Source organism: Patella vulgata, chromosome 3 (genome assembly GCF_932274485.2).
Source record: "Patella vulgata chromosome 3, xgPatVulg1.2, whole genome shotgun sequence".
NCBI classification, from domain to species: domain Eukaryota; kingdom Metazoa; phylum Mollusca; class Gastropoda; family Patellidae; genus Patella; species Patella vulgata.
In genome coordinates, this window is record NC_065881.2 from 64,683,293 (window position 1) to 64,706,604 (window position 23,312).

Below are 23,312 nucleotides of genomic sequence, written 5' to 3' on the forward strand. Positions count from 1 at the left end.
GTCGGTAAGAGGGGAATTGTGACCACGTTATTTCTGGTCTTATTAAATTAAGACTGAGTCCAAGTAACTTCTATGTGATTTATTAAACATAGATAAATCTTACATGAGAAATAATTAGGTAAATAAAATAGATTTAAAATACATTAATGTTATCAAACATAGGCTATGTTTACCAAAATGGGAAATGTAACATAGGTTTCTAATATATAAAACTAATATGATATGACTTATGTCGGTAATAGTATTATGGTAGCGAATGCATCGTAAGTTGAGCAGACATCCAGTCTTAGTTTATGTCTGGGCAAATTCGACTACCTACCGGCAGATAACTCCAAAACATGACTACTCTATGGCGTCTTTAGTAACATCTGTTTACATTTTGTTTCAAGCACCTTTTTTTCTGTGATTGACAGCGAACTATTGCAAGTTGCAATATTTATGTTAAATTCGCATTATATAAGGTAAAAAACAGTAATTTTACAGAAAATATATGATGACTGCTTATTTTTGTCGCCATGATCAAAATGATTGTTACCGGTAGGCCTACCGTACCTTAGCCTATCCTATTCCTATTGTTTAATGGTGTTCAGAAAAGGAGAATATCCTATTTGAGATGATACCAAAAATTAGCCTATGCCATTGAAAAAAATTGATTAACATTGTGTGGGAGGATTTAGTTCAAGCAACTATATTTGCACCTCTGTGATGTTTTAAAGTAAAATGAAATGAAATACTGTTCTGCTCGACTAAACTGGGCTAATGAAGACGGGCATATGCCGTACAGTGTGCTATGAGGGAAATTTTGCCTGGGCAGCGGCGCTACGGTCTACTCTTATATTGAATTCCAACTACCAAGGGATCCTTTACGTGCACGCCAATATGTATACGGGACCTCGGTTTTTCGTCCCATCCGAACGACTAGACAGCTGTCCTTGTCAGGCTCTCCATCCTGCATCACTGACAAGGGGGAACCACGTCGGAAAATCTGGATGAACTTTCTCGGCCAATGCAGGGATCGAACCAGCGACCTCCAGACTAGCGAGCCAGCGTCTTACCCACTTAGCCACGTGATCCCCTATGTTTTATAGATATAGTAACCTAACGTCCACTGTGTAGTGATTTCATAACTTCCCAGAAGTTGATATGATAAAACCAAGATATCTTTGATGTAGTAAGTTTCTAACATTCAAGTTTGGTTTGGCTCTCCCAAACTCAACCATATTTGTGGGTTGCCTATGCTCAACTACATTTATGGGTCACCCAAACACCTGTATTGGAATGCACTGCTGTTGGCCTATTTAATTTAAGATGGTTAGATTATCGTGAGAGGAGTTATTTCACACCAGAGATGGTCGCTTGTCTAGCAGAAAAGTTGATTTTATGTCTTTTATAATTTATAGTGTTCTAATAATGGAATTATCGATAGTAGATTTTAATAGCCCTTATATAACCTTCCTTCATTTGGCCGATCACTTCAACACTGTCAAGTTGAGACAATAAATGAATGAAGACAGGTACGCCACGCAGTATGCTATGGCTTCTATTATTTAACAGTCATGGGTTCTTTTATATGCAAGCCTAAGAGAAAGTTCACTGCAGTATAACTGGGTCACCTCCTAAACCTGAAACTGATATTTATATTCCCTGGTAGTTTAGATGTTTTTTCCAGTCACATATCTGTGTCAAGAATGTATATATATCATTAAATTTACAGTTAATATTGATCTGTGAAAGACCTGTACAAAGTCAATGGTTTTAATTTATTTTTCTACATAGTCGACTTCATGGTGTACACACTTTTGCCAACATTGTTGCAAGGCCTGGAATGCGGTCAGAAAGAAATTTTCTTCAACCACCCAAAGAAAGTCGCTCATAACTGACATTACTTCATCATTACGACAACCGGCTAGTTCCTTTGTCATTTTTGGAAACGTGTTTCTTCCATGGTTACCAATCTGTCCAAAATATTATCAAAGTTAGGCGTCAAAATGGCACATGGATCAACCCAACTGATCTATCCTTTTCAGCCAGCCCTCATATAGCTTACATAAAATCTGTGTGGAAATGAATTATGTAAAAGCTTATTCTTTAGAGAAGTAAATTCTATCTCATAATATATTAATATAATTCCATATTATTTATTATTAGTCTAGTGAAAATTAGAAATATAAGCTTATTCCTTTGACAGTCTTAGTCTGCATTGATATGCAGAGATACAAATATCCAGAATAAGCCCTAAAAGCTGTCTTAAGGTGTCACGACCACCTTAATAAACCATAATTTTATGAAAAATGAAAAAGTACAGAAACATATCAATTTTACATTCACCTGAAAGATACATACCTTATTAATCTATATCATTGATAACTTGTAAGAGAATGCAGAAGAGATAAATTACTAAAACCAATTACTAATTACATCAAACCCATTAGAAATTGAAAGTCGGTATAAAGGCATGCAACAATTATATTAAAATGAATAAGCTTATATTTTTAACTGATTATTAGCTAATTCCATAGTATAACTTAGATAAAATTATTGTCTTTGACAGCGTAAGACCCCCTTAAAAAAATTATTTAGAAAAAGGTACAGCAATACCGTACTTAACTAACAGGCTATGAAAATATTGATTTCAATGTATATTAAATAGCATACGCTTTAGTTCCCTTTAAATTCCAATGAATTTAACATTTTATTCCACCTCAGTCATTTGAGAATTAGCTGGAATAAAACCTCTTTAGGAAATGAGCTATATTTAGTTCCACACAGATATGACGCAACAGCATGGGTGCAACAAAACACGCTTGAACACAAGTCATTTTATCTTACTCAACCATCTCAAAAAAGGGATCTCTAAAAATTAGAATTCTTTTTTTTTCATGCAATAGATGACTTAATTATCATTATATCTTTAATTATTTTCAGCTGTTAGAACAAGCTAATTGGTTGAATACAAAATGGCAGCAGTTAATGAAAAAGCAGATGCCAAATCCAGACAAGATTTTTATGACACAAAACAGAAAGCCATTGAATATTACAACAAAAATGGAGTTCCTAGTAAAATGGAAACTGTGTTAAATTCTATGTTTTATGATAATCCAGAAGATGTCTATGGTCATTTAGTAAGTACCAAATTTTTGAATAAGTATATATCAGTCAGAAGTGTCGGCCAAATTACGGCATGTCTATTAAAACTTCAAAATGACATAATAATTTTGTATATATTAGTCCAGATTTTTATATGACCACATTTTCAACTGCAACTGTTGTCAGTTGGTTCACCGTCATGCCCACTATTTTGCTAACACTCTGCAGGTTATAGTTTTTCACTTATTGTTTCATATTTGCAGAAAAGATCATTTTTAAAATCGCAGACTTACATGTATCTCTTGCTTTATATTCTAACTTATGAAAGTGTACACATGCTCTGCAGAATTTGTTCAAATGCCAACATCAAATATCAAATAAAATATGTTAGAAATGAATTAATGTATGGATGAATGAATGAAAAATGGGGTTTAAACCTCCTGCTTCTACACCAACCAGTCTAATCAAGACAGGGATAGCCATACAGTGTGCTATACGTGAACTTTTGTCAGAGCAGTGATTGAATTCCAACTGTCGAGGGGTATTTTACATGCACACCAATGTGTATACAGGTTCTCCTTCCTGCATCACTGACTAGGAGGGGGAACACACCAAAATATCCCAAGGACAACTGGTTTAATCCTGGGAACCCCAGGTTAGCCAATCAGCACCTTATTGAGACGGGGGATCACGTGGCTAAGTGGGTAAGACACTGGCTCGCTAGCCTGGAGGTCAGATGTGCACGTAAAAGATCCCTCGGCAGTTGGAATTCGATATAAGAGTAGGCCGTAGCGCCACTGCCTGGGCAAAATTTCCCTATATGGCGTATGCCCGTCTTCGTTAGCCCAGTTTAAGAGCAGAACAGTAGGACGTTAAACCCTATTTCATTTCATTTACCTTATTGAGACATAGCAACACCTATGTTTGAAACTAAGTGTACAGCCTACTGATTATTCAACATATATACTTCTTTCTATTAAAAATGATTGTGGAATAACAGGTGAAATTTTTTCTCAAAATTGCATTTATTTGCTGTTATTATTTATTTTAAAATTGAAAATGTTGATTCAATTGATCTTTCTTTTTCAGTCAAATTATTTTGAAAAATTTGCAAAGACACCACTTATTACTAAGGTGAGTCTCTTTGTAAATATTATAACCTTAAAGTGATAAATTGTGTATAACTGTATAAAACCTATAGTTAAGATAGCTGACATCCACTAGTAAGATATTATTTATGTTATGAAATGGTGGTTCAATTTAGTAAAGTGTTTTCTTTCTTTCTTTCAGAGAACTGTATCAATTTGATATTTCTGTTATTTAGATTTTTAAAAATTTTGATGTAATTTTATAAAGTAGTTTTCATCACAGAACCATAGTCAATTTTCTAGCTATATTTGATTATTATACTTTGGTTGTTTTTTCCGTGTCTTTAACAAAAGAACAATATTGCACTTAAACCGCAACCAGCCAGCTGTAGATTGTCCACTTAAAGGAGCTGGGGAGGTGAGGGGGGCCTGAATGGTTAGCATATGCGCGCTGTATCATAAAGTCTGTCATTGAGTCAACTGGCGTGGTTTCGATTCCCAGGTTGTACGTGACAAGGAGACGAGTCGCCTTCCAACCTCGTGGGTTTTCTCCGGGTTCTCTGGTTTCCTCCCACTGCTAAAGACCCCTACGCTTAAGTGAATTATTGAAATAAAATTAAACCATATGTTAGTCCCGAAATGACCTAGTTGGTGTCAAGTGGACATGAAACCCCATTTCTCTCTCTCTCTCTCTCTCTCTCTCTTAAAGGAGCTAAGTCTCTAACTCAATATTTTCCATAATATTCGGAAATAAAAACAAGAATTAGACTTCAATATTGATCAGTTTCAATCAATATTAATGTTGTTTTCTTGCCGTGAAACTATAGGATCCTAATATCCCAATATTTAAGACAGAATTAACATTTTAATAATCAGTACAAAAGTCGTGTACCCTATGGTTTCGGGTGCTATTTTAAAATGAACAAATAAAAACATATCCTACAACACAATTTGGAAGTAATTAGTAAAGGGCAAAGGCGGATTCACAATTAATGACAAAAAAATAATTTAAAAAACGTGTAGAATAGAATGCACAAAGCAGGGACTGCCGTTCAATTTGAACTGTTTACGCATTTCACTGAACATAACTGATTAGAAATTACAATATATGTTTTCAAAAATTGAATATAAATCACATAACATGTTACATTAATATCTGCTTTTAGAACCATTTTTGTCTATTTCAAGGTTCCAAAAAATAGGGGCATGTAGGAGTCAAAAAAATGTAACTTACTTTTTAAAAGAATCTTATTGTATAATTAAGTACGTATTAAATAAAAACCTTCATGAAGAATTTGGTGGCTTGTAGTACAAAAATGAAATGGAATGGGTTTAATGTCCTACTGTCCTGCTCCTTACTGGCTACTGGGTAATGAAGACTGGCATATACCATGCAGTGTGCTACGAGGGTTTTTTGCCCGGACAGAGGCGCTATGGCCCACTCTATTTCCAGTTCTAACTGTCAAGGGGTCTTTTACATGCACACCAATGTGTACACGTGACTTCATTTTTTTGTCCTATCCAAATGACTTTACGTTGCCAGGACCTCTGTTCTACACTACTGACAAGGGGGAAGCATGCTGGAAAATCACAATAAATTTTATCAACCAACACCATGATCAAAAACAGGACCTCCATCTTAGCAAACCAACACCCTATTCACTGAGCCACCCTGGCTCCCTGTACAAAAAGGAGTTATTAAGATGGCAGTGAAATCAATAGAAACCAATGTAATTTTTAAATAACCATAAATAGGGGAGTTTTTTGACCAAAATGTTTTTCTAATAAAAGTCTATTTTGATTGTGTCTGGTGTTTTAAACTCTATATTTACCATATATTCTGGCACCCCTCTTCATTATCCTTGTTGGTGCAGAACAGTGGGACTTTAAACCCCATTTCATTTTATTCTGGCATGTTGGTGCTTTAACATTGCTGAAATTACTCATTAAAAGAGTCTGGTCATATCCATGTTCATGTTGACGATACATGATACACAATTAAGGCTTGCTTTTAGGAATGTGAATACCTCATTATTAATGAATCTTTGTGTATTTTTTTTTTTCTAGCTAAAATCATCAACAGCTATAGACAGTCGAGGTCAGTCTACAGTACAAACATCTGTTTATTGTAATATTAAGAATCATCAACAGGTCAGTATTGTACATGGGGGTTATATCAGTTTTCTCTCACTAAATACAGGTTGATATGCATTGATATGGTCTGCTGCGAACCGACTTAAATATAGGTATCAAATACACAGATAACCAATGAGAACTTTATGAATTTGTAGTCTGTCACTCTAAGCTGGTCACTTGCACAGACTTATAGATGGTGTTAATTGTAAAAATAAAATCATGTGTTCCATACCTATGGATGAATGATTGAATAGTTGAGGAGGATGAATATGGCAAAGGTTGCCAATTTATCACTGATTCCTAAACTTTTACATACATTATAGCTTACAACGAGTTCAGCAGATAACTAAGCAAGTCTAGGGTTGTTTTGAATATTAATTAGCCTTATTTTCTTATTGAAAGTGATAATTCCTCATAATCCTAACACTTATCTGCAAGGTTCCTTTTCAAACAAGTTTACACAGGAAGTATGAGTGCCAGGGGCGGATTGGGGCCGGGAACCGGCCCGGGTTCCCGTGTCGGAGCGGCCCCTTTTACTGACCGCGGAGCCCAGATGGGGGGTCCGGGGGCTCTCCCCCATGAAAATTTTGAAAAATGAACCCCAAATATGCGATTTGGTAGCATATCTGATTATAATCTCTGTCAAATAATATATCTCATAAATCGAGTAATTTAGGCCAAAACCCTGACCTGCAAGTAATTTACATCCATCAACCTGTGAAATTATCATATCGTCATATTATTAATTAACGTATTATCATTGTATCGTCAAGACCAGCTATCATCAAATTTTGCCGAGGCCTTAAAATTGAAATTATTTTTGGAGTTACGAACCATCGGCAGACGTTTCTGGCGACAGTGTCGGGTGAATCCGATGAAATTTTCGGATGAAATTTGGAATCCCCAGTGCAGGATTCCGAATTCCGGCCCACACCCAGCACACCCGGCCCAGAAAGTATTATACCAGCCCAATCCAGATTCCAGTGATGGCGTGGCGGCCCGTTAAAGCCACCGGCCACATACAACATGATCATCATCGCTCCATAGCCGGTCCAATACCCCCCCCCCCCCCATATAATGTTCAGCAGATAAGGTTTTTTTTAGACGAATTGGACAAAATTATTTTTTTTCATATTTTGTCCGACCGGCCCTTCGGGTGATCGCCCGATGGCCCAATCCGCCCCTGATGAGTGCTGTCTGAATTTATGGCTTTTTTTTTTTTGCCTACCGTGAAAATAATTGTTTTATTACCAGTATGTATGGCCTATATTTGTCTCTTTTGTATTGTGTATAACTATCAACAGTGATCTAGTCATATATCTTATATTTTATTATGTGTATTTTTTGTATTGTGTATCAACAGTAGGGGATCACGTGGCTAAGTGGGTAAGATGCTAGCTCGCTAGCCTGGAGGTCAGGTGTTCGATCCCTGCATTGGCCGAGAAAGTTCATCCAGATTTTTCGGCGTGGTTCTCCCTTGTCAGTGATGCAGGATGGAGGGGCTGACAAGGAAAGCTGTCTAGTCGTTCGGATGGGACGAAAAACCGAGGTCCCGTGTACACATTGGCGTGCACGTAAAAGACCCCTTGGCAGTTGGAATTCGATATAAGAGTAGGCCGTAGTGCCGCTGTCCGGGCAAAATTTCCCTCATAACACACTGTATGGCGTATGCCCGTCTTCATTAGCCCAGGTTAGGAGCAGAACAGTAGGACGTTAAACCCCATTTCATTTCATTTCATTTCGTATCAACAGTAGTAAGTCCTTTTCATGTCTCTCATGTTTTATTTTGAATATTATTTGTAGTGTGTATCAACAGTGGTAAGTCCTAGTCCGGTATCACATGTTTTAGAGAATGCTAAAATAGAGGAAAGAGAAGCTGAAGAAACCGAGAGAAAAGAAGATATACAAGCTTGTATAGATCTAATACAAACAGAATTAAACAATAAATTAAACGGCTTAGATCCATGCCAACAAACTGACATTGATACTCTTATATAGTAGGTTTATTTACTATTTTAGATAAGTAATAATAGGCATTGTGAGAACCTGTATTAGTCCATGTGACAGACCTGGGATTTTGGAACATCATTACCAATTTGATGAATAAATTCAACCATGATTTTCAGTTAGCCTGGTGGCTGAAGTGTTGAAATTTGGTTGATGGACTTCCGGGTTACTTTGCTAAATTGCATTTTGGCGGCCATCTTTAAAGATGGCCGCCGTTATTTCATTGAAATTGAGGGAAACCTTCATAACTCCTGAAAAGATCGACCTATGGATATGGAATGTGGCTCACAATGTTCACAAGAAAATGCTTCTTCTGGTGCTATATGATACTTGTTGTTGAATGAATCATATATTTTCCAAATCAACAGATTATTCTGGAAAAAGCAACCTTTTGGCATTTTTATTTTCCCAGGTTTTCATGATTTATTTTATAAGTTTACTACCAAATCCTGTTCAGAGTAATTTTAGCCAAATTATGTGTGTGGTCTTCTTAAGTTATTCAATTAGCATAAATAAATACGCCCAGTCGTCCTCCCTATACAGCTGCGGTGGCCGCAAACTCAACAAAAGTCGTAAGTAGACTGTCAAATTTAAAATGTTGAACGTCGGCGAGGCAGGGCACAAACTTAGTGAACTTTTATCTAGTGTGTCACAATCGAAACGATATTTGGGGACGGGTTGTGTGTCAAAATTTGTCCCTAAAGACAATTTTGAGATTATGTCACTTCTGTGACGTCATTTTCGGTTGGGGTTCAATCCGCATGTCCAAAATGACCGCAAGGGAGCTAAAGATGATCCGAACAATTATAGGCCAATCTCAATTCTCCCCACAATTTCAAAGATATTCGAAAGGCACTTGAGCACTCAAATTCAAACTTATTTGGAAACCTTCAATGTTCTTTATGCTTACCAATCTGGATTTAGATCAAATCATTGATGTGCTACTGCACCGATCCGAATGACAGATAATTGGCTTGATGCTATCGATAATGGTGCGATGAGTGGTATAGTGTATCTTGATTTTAGCAAAGCATTTGATCTCATTGATCATAAGCTTATTATTGAAAAACTACATCTTTATCGATTTGATAATAATTCACAAATTTTGATTGAATCATATCTTGACTCACGGAAGCAAAAAGTATGTTTAGGATCAATTACCTCCTCAATTACTACAGTCAAATGCGGGGTTCCACAAGGGTCGATCGTGGGTCCTCTCCTATTCCTTATTTTTATAAATGATTTCCCACTCAATATTGAATCAAGTCAGATAGATTTGTTTGCTGATAACAGTACCCTGCATTGTTCACACAAAGTTATTTAATCCATCGCCAATAATCTCCAAAATTATCTCTATTTGGTTGCTAAATGGTGTGAAAACAATGGGATGGTAATCAATCCTTCGAAAACAAAATCAATGCTGATTTCATCAAAACACAAAAGAAATCAGAAAAACCTAACTTTATCACTCCATGGTGAGAAAATTGAGACGGTTATTACCGCAAAATTACTTGGAATTCAAATTGACCAAGACCTTAATTGGAAAGCACAGATAGCAGATATGTCTAAAAAACTTGCATCAAAAATATTTCTCCTAAATAAGATAAAAGATCATTTACCTTACGAGACAGGAATTTTGTTTTATAACAGTTACATACTACCAATATTTGATTATTGCTCTATTATTTGTGGAAATGCTACCAAAAGTAGATTAGACATTCTTTTAAAATTACAAAAGAGGGCAGCAAGAATTATTCTTGATGCACCGATTGAAACTCCGTCCACCTCTTTATTTACTAAACTCGGTTGGCTTACCCTTACACAGAGGATTCTTTACAATAAAATTGTCTTAGCATTCAAAATTATTACATTTAATACTCCACTTTATCTAAATTTCTATTTTATTGAAAAATCTCTTGTTTCCAAAACGGATATCTTGCTCCGTTCACAGACCAGTAAATCTCTTTTTCTTCAAAATTGCAAAACGGAATCCACGAAACGTACTTTTCATTATTCTGCATGTCTTTTATGGAACAATCTGCCTTTTGATATAAAGATGTGTAAAAATGTTGAAAATTTTAAGATTAAACTGAAAAGTCATTTATTTTGCACACTGAAGGAACCATAATATTCAACTGATGACATACTTATTATTTTGAACTTGCAACTGCATTCTATTTTATTTTGTGTGTAATTATAGTGTTCTTCCTATTTTCTACTTGTATAATGTATATGTTTTGAAGTTTGGGAGTGACTTATCAAACTTTCCACTTTAAAATGCTATTGCATTTCTAATGATTTTAAATTTATCCTGATATTACATGTATATATGTCTTTGTAGCTTAGGAGGGACCTATGGAAGATTAGTTTTTTTGCAAACTAAATACGTTGCCTCATTAAATAATGTTTTTATTATTATTATTATTATTATTATTATAGTATCATGCAAGGTAGGGCTTGTGATATATCATGTATAGGGTTTTCGTAGCCACTGAATTTAAAATTGAATTATTTATTGGAATTTTCGATGAAACGGAAAGGTTTGTTCCGCACAGGTATTAGCTTAGAAGGGACAAATACAATTTGTAGAACCAGATATTTGATGTTAGTGAACCCATTTTTTCTAGGACACCTGTTTCACACAAAATCTTATTTTCTATCCAGACGAACCTTCAGTATAATAATCTATATGCATACAAAGTTTATGAAAATACACATTCAAGCAGCATTTAATATGGTCTACCACCTGTAGGACACTCCCTTCAACTTAAAAATAAATTGTTTATTGGAATTTTCGATTAAACGTAAACTTTCTGTAAAATGTAAAATACTCGACTAATATACCAGTTGTAACATGTTTAACATCATATCTTTCCACGCGAATTAACAATAACGTGTTCATTCGATAAAACGGAAACATTTTTTATACTTGTAAAATAAATACCTATTGTGTATATGATACGTTGAAGTCTACCATGTAATACGGAAATTTGCAACACGTTTATAAGCACCATATCTTTCTACATGAACTTACAATAAATTGTCCATTGGATAAAAAGGAGACATTTTTTTTATATATATAACTGTAAAATAATATATGAATTATCGTTTTAACATCATATCTTTTGCCTCTCTTTTCAGGGATGGACACTCAAAAGGAGTATGGTAGTTTCGGGGGTCCCTAAACTAGTCAATGTTCTCGCGTAGTTATGAATTTATGTCGTTTTTGATGAATTATTAAGATATATGCATAAGCTAAAAACACCAGGATATACTCTAGAAAGTACCATTTAAATTACAGTCAGTTTTTTCAAAAGAAATTTCGAGTCTGGTTGTAGAGAACCCTGTCGTTCACCTCACGGAGCAAAGATAAGCCTGTCCTATCCTAGGTATCATATGTGTAATTTTATGTCAACTTCACAATTGTTAGTATAAATATAACATTTACTTGACAATTATCACAATTTTCATCTGTCCTTAAAACATTTTAATTGGATTTGTGTTCCTGGTGTTATAAGCTTTCCAAATATGTATAGTTTGTTTAATAGGGAGGACCTTGTAGCGGAACTGTGTTTCTAAGCAAGCTAAAAATTTTGGTTGCAGGCCTACTAGACTATACGACAAAAGTTGCCGGGCATAGAGGCGTTAATGTAAAAACGGACCACATTACCATTTCTGAACGAATAAGAGATCTTAAATTCTTAACAACTGGATATATCATAAATAATTCTCAATACGGCTTAAAATGGTGCAAAGGCATAGTAGATGAAATTAAAATGACTCACTATTTTGGTGAAATGTCTTGTGATCTGTGAGATCCAAAATAATCAATTCCATATTATGCCCCATTGTATTGTTTATGGGGTGTGTGTGTGTGTGGGGGGGGGTCGCATAGGATGTGTCATTTTTAGCAGTATCATTAACATCATTTTCAGCATTATTTTTGAGTTTTTATTTATGTTCAGTGACTCTGAAAACCTTATAAAAGAGACATTATAAGCTATATAAAACAGGCATTCATGTTATGGAAATTCTGACCGCCATTTTGAATTTTCCCCATCTTGGATTTTTAAAACTCTTTGTTTAGATTAAACAAACATTGTGCAAGAGCTAAATCTCCCTATTGCAGGTCTTTCTTTAGGCCTGAAATGTTTTCTAAATTATTATTTAGACATTAATTAACTGACCCAGGCCATAATCAACTCTCGATGGCATCGGATTTCTCCGATATTAAATAAATTAGAACGTATCAGTCATATTTTGATTTAATCTAAAAATGGAGGAGCGAGACTTAGCTTCGAGCAACCAGTACAGTTGTTGAAATTATTGCACGTGTCTTGTCAAACCTTCAAAGGCTAATATCTTCGCTTGCAATAGAGTAATTTGAATGAAATTGTCAAATTATTCATTTTACATTATCTATTTTCGAACTATTGTAGCAAGAATGGCTAGCTCTTTATCTAAATCTTACGTAATGAATCTTTAATTGTAAGCTCATTGGATAGTACATGTCATATCAAACAATGAAATGACTATTATCTGACATATTGGCCATTTTAGGAAATTTTGTCGCCATTTTGAATTTCCGCCATCTTGGATCTGGGACACTCATATTTGAGATTATTTTTTATGATCAATGTTTCTGATATCTATTCAATCACTTAAGTTGACCAAACAGATAATTTGGCTTATATGGGTCTGAACACGATTTGTTAGTAAACATACGAACAGACATGAAAAAAAAAATCGAAAATGTTACTTTTTTCAGATTAATCTTTTATTTTAAAACTGATAGTATTGATTAAACAACATATATCATATACCAGCAGATGCAGAATTATACTATGAACATTTTGAGATATATTACATATCCATATAGGTGAAACTGTTGAGGAGTTATGAAGGCTTCACCGACTCGCACTATTTCAAATAAGAAAAAAAACGGCGGCCATTTTTTTTAAAGATGGCCGCCAAACTGACATTTGGCAAAGTGACCCGGAAGTCCATCAACCAATTTTGGACACTTTAGACCTAAGGCTAACTGAAAATCATAGTTAAACCAATTCATCAAATTGGTAATGAATATCTGCCTGTCACATTGACTATATGTCTTTATTATAAAATAGGGTAGCTTACCCTATAGAAATATTTTCAAAGATAACATTTTGTTGGAGTAGAATTCTGTAGAATTAGTAAATCATTAGTATGATAGTGCCAAGACCTTTTTCTTCATCCAAAATTGAATGATCTCAAGTTTGTGATAAATTTAAGCCTTAAATTTGCCCGTCTTAGCCAGTGCATTTAGTAGCTTCTGTGTGATATTTAACGATACTGGCAAGGCAAATAAGATTTGCTTAGATCATGGGTTCATGAAACTAAATTTACAGTGCTCTCAAAGACTTAATTGTTATTAATGCTACTTTGTATTAATTTCTATTAGAATGGTTCTTTCTATAGTTATTTCATCCTTTAATGTTGCCAGTTTATTTTCTTTACAGTGATTTTATAGTGGAGAAGAAAAGAGAAAACGATATTCTAAAGGAAGAACAAAAGAAAGAAAGCCCTGAAGTACAAGCCCAATCTCCTGTTGTACAATCACCTACAAACAAGAAAAATAAACCAGCTTCACCTAAGTAAATATTTTCTACTATTTTAATCCCTGTGGAAAAGCAAGGGTTGGGTGGCCGAATGGTTAACACATGAGCATTGGATCACAAGCAGTGATGGGATTTCACCTGTATTTTCCGAACATGTCCGACGCTATTTTCCAAATGCCCTAAATTGTCCGACCAGGAATATGCCCAATTGGACATCAAGATATGGTGAATAGTATTCAAAATTCCAAATTTAATATAGTGTACTGAGTATCTACCACTCAACCCGATTATCGTTGATAATAGGCTAGATTGATTAGGTAATTAATTAATTAATTGATTAACAGATTTATCGTGTTTTACCACCTATTCACCTACCTTGATTAACTAGTTAATCTGCCTTGATTGGCAAGATTGATTAGGTAATTAACTGATTAACAGATTTATTCGTGTCATACCACCTACACACCTACCTTGATTAACTAGTTAATCTGCCTTGATTGGCTGACTTATTCCTTTGTCGGACAATTCATCAATCCAATCCTGAACAGAAGTCATTGCTTCTCTTTTGTCGGACTATGTATCAATCTACTAAGAGTGATTATAAACTTAATCTACGTGATTAACCTGTGATTTCTCCATTTTCCTTGATGTTGTATTACGACAACACATTATTTTGCAGGAATATTACTGACATAAATTTGATTATGGTGTGACAGTTATTTTGGCACCTATTTGAGATACCCCAAAAAGCGACCTAAACTTTTACATGTAAATTGATTGTAATCAATGTAGACCTTTTGATAAGTAAAAAAGAATAGTATGTAAATAAATACAACACCAAATCAAAGATATCTACTAATGATGATAAATAAAAAAGAAATGAAATGAAATGGGGTTAAACGTCCTACTGTTCTGCTCTGAATTGGGCAACTGAAGACGGGCATACACCATACAGTGTGCTATGAGGGAAAATTTGCCCAGACCGCGGCACTACGGCCTACTCTTAGATCGAATTCGAACTGTCAAGGGATCTTTACGTGCACGCCAATGTGTACACGGGACCTCGGTTTTTCGTCTCATCCGCATGACTAGACAGCTGTACTTGTCAGGCCCTCTGTCCTGCATCACTGACAAGGGGGAACCACGCTGGAAAATCTGGGTGGACTTTCTCAGCCAATGCAGGGATCGAACACCCGACCTCCAGGCTAGCGAGCCAGCATCTTACCCACTTAGCCACTATGACCCCTAAAATAAAAAAGAATAGTATGTAAATGAATATACAACACCAAATGAAAGATATCTGCTAATGATGATAAATAAAAAAGAATAGTATGTAAATAAATAAGATAGACAGCATCAAATCAAAGATTTTGTCTAATGATAATTGTGTTGGAATGATGAAAAGCTCTCTAGTGGAGTGTTGCATAAAGAAGATGAAAAAACAATGAGGTAGCAAGATAACTCAATATTCAACTGTTATACATTAGGTTCCATTGAAAACAAGAAGAAACCGATAAGATATATAAATGATGCTTTGTCACTAGAGTTCCATTCACAAGTATCAATTTAAAGCCAGAACGCAGGGGTAGATCCAAAGGGCGGGGCTTGAATCAGACTTAAATATATTGGATAGATTTTTTATTTTTTTTATTTGAATCATTTTAAATAGGAAAGCTAAAGCTGCTAGTTTAGTTATTGTTATACCTGATGAACCCAGAGAGATATTTATACCAGGAACCAGTGCTGTTTGTGCTATCAGTAAAGCTGTCTGCTGCGGTGCTGCCAGTGTAAAACAAGTACCATTATATCAACATATAACATCTTTATATTCACAACAGGTACTAATATTTACGTCTCAAGAATAGTTAAAATATTAAGCCAGAGTTTCATGAAATTATTAAACAGGCATTATGCAAGAGCTAAATCTACCTATTGCAGGTCTTTCTTTATGCTTGATATGTTTATAAACTATGAATTAGACATTTATGAACATGACAAGACCATAATCAGTTCTCGATGCCATCTGATGGGTCTGATTTTCAACAGATTTGAATCGGATCTGCACTTCTATGGTGGTTGATGATTAACCATATAAATGGATAATCGAGACTTTGTTTATTATCGTAACAATGACAATTAAGGCCACAGCATTATTAAAATGAGGATTTCTCGGCTTCGATTTAAGTAAGTTGACTGAAATTTTCAGCATATTCCCTTTACATTATCTTTTTTTTAACTATTATAGCAAGAACTGTCAGCTCTTTATCTAATCTTCAATAATGTCGCTTTAAGTGTTATAGATCAAAGTTCAGGTCAACTGGGAATTGTGCCATAAAATATATCGTGTCATATTCCCGATGTTTGTTTTGATAAATACACATAATGATTCCATGTTTTGCTGTTTTAATACCATGTCATATTTAATCCTATTACTTTCAATATTTCTACTTTGAATGATTTATGACTCACAATATGCACAGGATTTGAAATTTAAGAATTAAGTGCTACCAGTACTTAAAGTCAAAAGGAGCTGGTTTGCAAAATTGGGGGCACCAAAATTCAATTAGGTTTATTTTCAGAAGTGACTAAGATTTTATTGACCTTAAAATGATAAATATTTAGTTCCTAAGGAAGCTTTCAAGAATCCAAGAAAAGAAAAATTTATGGAGCAAATTCACTTAAAACTGCAAATTTTTTTCTGGGGCTTCTCTGTCCTAGAACCCAAAAGAATACTTTTACTGATAGCTAGGGATAGAATTACAACCAATTTTGATGGCAAAGCAGGTTGAATATCACAAAACTTTTGGTGGGCTTTAAATTGACTATAGAATGATTAAACATTGGGTTACTATGGAAGGTTTGCAAGGGGTGCTAAAGGCACATAATAAGCAATGGAAATTCGAATTTTAAGTAATTTATAGAGAAATTTACAGCGTCTTTGCTCCATTAACAGCGAAAGGAATTGCTCTTCTACTGATAACTAGGCATAGAAATGTAAACAATTTTAACAGTAACCTACGGTCATTTGATTTGGTGCTTTCCGCATCAGCTAAATCCCAGTGAGCGTCATTGCTGCAACCATCCCACCATGACACTGCTCACTATTGGTATTGGAGTGCGGTAACCACATCTCAATAATCACGATTCCCAACATATAACATCAGCTTAAACTGGGAATGGGACTGTCAAGGATCCAATATGAGACCCATCCAGGAGTTGTGTGCACTATTAATTAGTTAATGATTTGTTGTCTGAATAATTTTAGCATGTTAATAACTTATTGTTTTATGCATTTTGTTACAGTCACAAAAGACTTTTTCTCTTCCATTACCAATGGTAACAATATTACAAGCTGGTAGAGCATCTACAGGAAAATTGAAATGTATTAAAGAATTCATGGTTATACCAAAGCCTGGTATGCCAATGAAACAGGTATAGATGTTTATTATTGAGAGCAAATCCGTTGGGACTGTGATAATGTCCATCTCAATTATGATATGAATTATGAATAAGCTCGGGATTATGGAATAATATTGGGTGATTTATGCTATTAAGTATTATGAATAGTAATGTTAGACAAATGTGAGAATTTCGATATATTATGTCATTGACCTATTATTTGTTTCATATTCATAGACAAGGCATAGAAATGAACTATAGTTTAATAAACACATCTGTCATGTGTCTTCTTCGTCATCAAAATGCATCATATCCTCGATCTCTTGCTCATGAAAATACAGGCGATGGAAAATTACCGTTATGTAATTAGGTGTAATTAATCACCAATGTCCATATATGGTCCTATAAAAGAGCCCAAACCAGGGACCAAAGAGCAGACCTCTTGTAGATTCTTTGGAGATCAGACGCGCATTGGGTTCTTAAGACTTAAGGAGAATCCAAGATACCGTTGAGGTTCAACTTGAACCGTTCAAAAGACACCATCTGGACTTAGTAAAGGACAGTCATGATGTATTATTGCTCCTGAGTGATAAACAAAAGTTTTAACTGCTGATAAAAATACTTAAACAACAAGAGAAGTCCTAGCCACAAGAGAATTACAATAATATAGGCCAGAGACAAATCTAGACGATCACCGGCTAACAAGATGTGTGGCAGAGAATATATTGGACGTAAGATGTGCTAAACCATTCAATGGTACCACTTTCCATGTCCGACGACGTCATATTGCTACAATTATTAATGGCTAAATGTCCTGACATCAATTAAATGGAATATTCAAAAAATAAAAAAAAATGTTCGTGATCAATAAACAGTAGCAATAATGAATTTTATCATGCTATGGGTTAGGGTTAACCTTACTGAAGTTTTATGGAATTCTGTCAAACACAATTAAAGGTACTTCATCAATAGACTCCTTTGGTAGACAGATTCAGGTTGAGGTGTTAGAATGTTAGTGTTGGGTAGCTTAAAAACTATTTAGTTATTTATGCATTCTAATAATAGACTATAAAGATTGTCTGTCAGACATGAAAGTACAGACCTACTATGTTAGACAACATATATACTGTTAACTCAAGTTTAAATTGCCAGATTTAAAGATTGTTAGAAACTATTATGTTTTAAAGTAAATCATTCTATTTTTCTTACTGTCTGTGTATTTCTGTATTGTTTTTATACCTCCACAATTTTTACCTGATTTTGATAAAACTTGAAATATAGGTCTCTTGGTTCCTTTCGATATCGGCATGTATTGGAACATAACTTCATGGATTATGGCCCTGATTTTATGTAATACCAAGTTTGTGGACACTCAAGAGGTCACAATTTTTTATCTGATTTTGATGAAACTTGAAATGCATGTTTATAATCCAAAGATGTAAACATATGGTGTGGACCCTATCACTAGGGACCGGGTATCATTCAGATTTGATGAAAAAGGGAAAGAAACTGAGCTTACCATCTAGAATCTAATACTTGTATCAAGTTAATAGATTGCCATCCAGAAAGTGTTAAATGCCGTCGTCAAGATTCATCAAAAAACGTCCAGTTTGTGCAAGTGTAGTTTAAGAAATACTGTTTAGTTTTGACATCGGTCATCTAGTTTATGAAACTAAATGGTCATAAACCAGACAACCAATATCAAAACTAAATTAAATGGTCATAAACTAGACAACCAATGTCAAAACTAAACAGTGTTTCTTAAACTACATGGTAGCAGAAACTGGGCATTTTTTTGATGAATCTTGATGGCATTTAATACTTTCTGGATGGCAATTTATTGGATGCGTGTATTAGATTCTAGATGGGTAAGCTCAGTTTCTTTCCTTTTTTCATCAAATCTGAATGATACCCGGTCCCTAGTGTATAGAGGTCACAATTTTGATCTGATTTTGATGAAACCTGAAATACATTTTTATAACCCAAAGATCTTGGTTCCTGTCGATATTCGTGCATATTGGATCGTAACTTCCTGAATTATGGCCCTTGAATTACGAAAAATCGTATTTGTAGTTTGTGGTCACAATTTTTATCCAATTTAAAAAAAAACGTGTGAATATATCGTGAAAATAGGACCAAAACTGCCTGACAAAATAGTGTAAAAGTATGTCATACCAAGGTTGTGGACCCTCTAGAGGTCACAATTTTTATCAGATTTTGATGAAACTTAAAATATATGTTTATGTCCCAAAGATCTCAGGTCCTTTCGCTATTTGCGCATATCAGACCGTAACTTCCTGGATTATGGCCCCTGATTGTACGAAAAATGGTGTTTTTAGCCTGTGGATTCTCTAGAGGGCACAATTTTTTATCCGATTTTAAAGACTGTTTAAATATATCACCATTCCACAATAATGAAGTTTGAATTCCAATTTCATGAATATCTAAATGAAGCTGCCCTGACAAAATTGTGTAAAATATATAATACAAAGGTTGTGGATCCTCTAGAGGTCACAATTTTTATCCGATTTTGATGAAACATAAAACCTATCTATATCTCAAAGATCTCAGTCCATTTCGATATTTGCACATTTCAGACCATAACTGTCTGGATTATGGCCCCTGATTGTACGAAAAATCGCTTATGTTTTTAGCTTGTTCTCTATCCATCTCTTGCAAAATCAATTTTGTCAAGCAGATTTCTTACAGTGCATATTAAACATTGTTTTAAAAAATGTCTTGATGCTAGAAAATATATGGAGAGAGAGAGAGAACTATTAATATTAAAAATGTGTGTAATTCCCATTGTAATACAATCTGGTTAAAACACAGATCCTATTTCGTTTCATTTTTATAGTTAAAAATTTCGTTTTACTTGTTTTTACTACACTTGGATCTGGAAGAGTTGTTATTTAACTCATGTTCTGAATGGTGTCAGGGATAAGCCAATGAAATGGTCTGTTACGGCGAGCTTTAGGCGTGTTTTGCACGGAACTGTGGGTAATCCACTAGTAACATCAATGCTGATTGGTTAATCAAGTGTCTGACGTCATAGGTCATAAGTCGGTCTTTTGACCCCTGACGTGACCCATGGCTATAACTTGTCAGATCTTCATGTAGTGTAGGCCATCGAAGGTATAAAAAAAACGAAACGAAATATACATCTGTATTTTAATCAGATTGATTGTAATAGTATTAACTATGTTTTAATACAAAGCATTAATGCAAAATAAAAATTAACCAATTAATTCTCTAATTAATATGTGTACAAAGTTATATTATATTTTGTCTGGTGTAAATAATGAACTGACACAGAATGTTTAAAGTGTGTCAAGGGGAATAACTCTTGATAAATACTTGATCTTGATTCTTTCAGGCTGTAGAACATATCCAAGGAATATATCATCATATAAGTAAAAATCTGTATGTCAAAGCAGGGGTAAGCGTATAATATTTTCTTGTCTTGCAATCTGTATTTCATATTAATATAGAAATATAAAAATTTAGAAATTTATACGAAACTATTTGGGTGTCTTGCAAAATAAAAAATTTAACTGTATTATAACTTGAAATTGATTTAGTTTGATTATTAATGGTAAATGATTTAATAGATATAACCAATACTGATACAATGATCATTATTACACAATAATATTGCCCTATTTTTAAGTAAGAAAAATCAATATTGGGATATCTTAATCAAAGTCTAGAGACCCACAGTGGCTAAGTGAGTAACACACAGACTTGCTAGCCTGGAGGCCGCGGTTTCACTTCTAGTGTTGGCTGAGAAAGTTCATCAGGATTTTTCAGTGTGGTTTCCCCTTGTCAGTGGTGCAGGATGTCTAGTCGTTCGGATGGGACATATAAACGAGGTCCAGTATACACACTTGACAGTTGGAGTTCGATATAAGAGTAGGCTGTAGCGCCGTTGTCTGAGCACAATTTCCCGCATAGCACACTGTATGGCTTATGCCTGACTTCATTAGCCGAGTCGGAGTAGGATGTTAAACCCATTTCATTTCTATTTCATTTATTCAACTTCTATATATCATCTTCAATAGAAGGCTTGATCTCACTTTAACTCTGTACATCTTGTCAAGGCCTTCACATAATACTCTGCATATTTCGTCACTAATTTCGATTCACCCGGCTCCTGAGCCTATCAGATTCCTCGTTCAGATCTCACACTTTCTAGCTAAAATGTCTACCTGTGATAATCAAGTTGCGAAGTTCAAAGTTCGGTTAATGTCAAGGTTTCCATGGAGGTCGCTATGGTTGATTTCATTGTCTTAGTGTCACAAAATCTGATTGGACGCTACTGTTCACGTGTCTGCAGTAAAGAGAGAAACCGTAGCTTTAAGTTTGCAAAGTAATCTAGCAATGTCCAGATGTTGTAAAACTTGTAGTCGTTGCTTCAGGAACATGATATACTATATAATAATTGTAATTTTCAGGTATCAGCTAAGTTTGTAAATGATATTGGTGCATTATGTCCTGTATTAGAAAAACCAGAACAAGGTTTAGATTTATTACAAGAAGCTATAACATCACTAGGTTTAACACCAGGAGAAGATTTCCATATAGCTCTTAATATAGCAGCTCATGAAATGTTTGATATGGTCAGTAGAATATTTATAAAATAAGATAACACTTTTATATGTCATGTACACATCCATTGAGATTTGTGTGATTAATGATTTATTTGATCCTATGTCACCACAATATTGTAAAAGTTTAATCACCAAAGATAATAATACCAGTTCAAAAATGTTTCAGTTCCGTTCGATATTAATAAAGATATGATCAATTGAAAATTTCTCAACATTTAACATTCTCTACATACAATATAATTATAAACAATCCAGTCTCCACCTATCATTCTCTACATACATTATAATTATAAACAATCCAGTGTCCAACTATCATTCTCTACATACATTATAATTATAAACAATCCAGTGCTACTATAAGTTTTGGGTAAAATTCAACCAGGAGATGTTTTGGTTTTAAAGAGCATGGATTAAGCTGTAAAGGTCAGCGGCTTAAAGATTATAATGTAAACAATAGATTTGATGAAATGTCTTTATCATAAATTATTCATGGAGCTCCTAAGAAAAAGGAGCAAGAAGATGATTTTATGATCTGGAGTCAATTACCCTTATCATGTCAAAGATCAGATATTAGATAAATGTCTGTATTATTTGATTCATTCCTTTATTTCTTGTATTCCGTTGATTTTTGCAGGAAAAAGGAAAATATGAAGTAATAGTTGGTCAGCTTAAGTCACCAGATGATATGGTGGATTTTTGGGCAGATATAATCAGTCGTTATCCATCTGTTATAGCAATAATTGATCCCCTCAGAAAACAGGTGTTTATATTTTTGTCATCTTTCTTATACATGTAGTAAATATACCAATTAATACAATATAGTTCATACTAATAATATGTGCAGGATGACTGCACAACACACAATTACATATATTACCCACAAGACGAACATGTGGATGAAACAAAAACACTGATACCAGTAAATTAACTTTTGATTATGTTTTATCTTAGGAAGAACCCCAATGGATGAAACTATGTGATAGAATATCAACACAGTGTTATATACTGGGTGATCATGTCTATCATAGACCAGGTCTATTAAAATCAGAAGAAATAACAGAATATTTTAAAACAAGTGGTGTTATATATAAACTAGAACATATGAACACTATTACAGATTTAATTACATGTGTTCATAAAATGGAAGGTATGTAAATGTTCATGCACTTTATAAATAATGTAATTTGGTCATCTGTATATGTTAAAACCATGCTCATTTGACATGCCAAAAGTTTAGTATCCACTCTCAAGACATTTTTTCAGTAAAATTAACGTAATATTACAATTTTTCAAGATCGTTTATTCTAAAAAATCTCAAAACATATAACTAGGTGAAAGTATAAAAAATCTAAGTTTTAAAATCTATAAGCATTGACTGCTATAAGGTC

General features: G+C 34.4%; 1 protein-coding gene across 1 annotated transcript; it reads left to right on the forward strand.

Annotated features, from left to right (window-relative positions):
* The first annotated feature begins 342 nt into the window (after positions 1–342).
* LOC126815147 (enolase 4) lies at positions 343–21,957 on the forward strand. The gene is made up of 10 exons (XM_056099303.1): positions 343–461; positions 2,926–3,122; positions 4,177–4,221; positions 6,243–6,326; positions 8,115–8,308; positions 13,817–13,951; positions 15,585–15,753; positions 17,219–17,347; positions 20,691–20,753; positions 21,769–21,957. The coding sequence occupies exons 2-10, from the start codon at positions 2,958–2,960 to the stop codon at positions 21,955–21,957; spliced, it is 1,173 nt and encodes a 390-aa protein (XP_055955278.1). The 5' UTR covers positions 343–461; positions 2,926–2,957.
* Positions 21,958–23,312: the final 1,355 nt, after the last annotated feature.

Excerpts from the sequence above, each read along its gene's own strand:
- LOC126815147 (XM_056099303.1), top strand. The coding sequence starts at position 2,958 with ATGGCAGCAGTTAATGAAAAAGCAGATGCCAAATCCAGACAAGATTTT. Across the intron at positions 13,952-15,584 it reads AATAAACCAGCTTCACCTAA|GAAAGCTAAAGCTGCTAGTT; the intron begins GTAAATATTTTC and ends CATTTTAAATAG. Across the intron at positions 17,348-20,690 it reads CTGGTATGCCAATGAAACAG|GCTGTAGAACATATCCAAGG; the intron begins GTATAGATGTTT and ends TGATTCTTTCAG.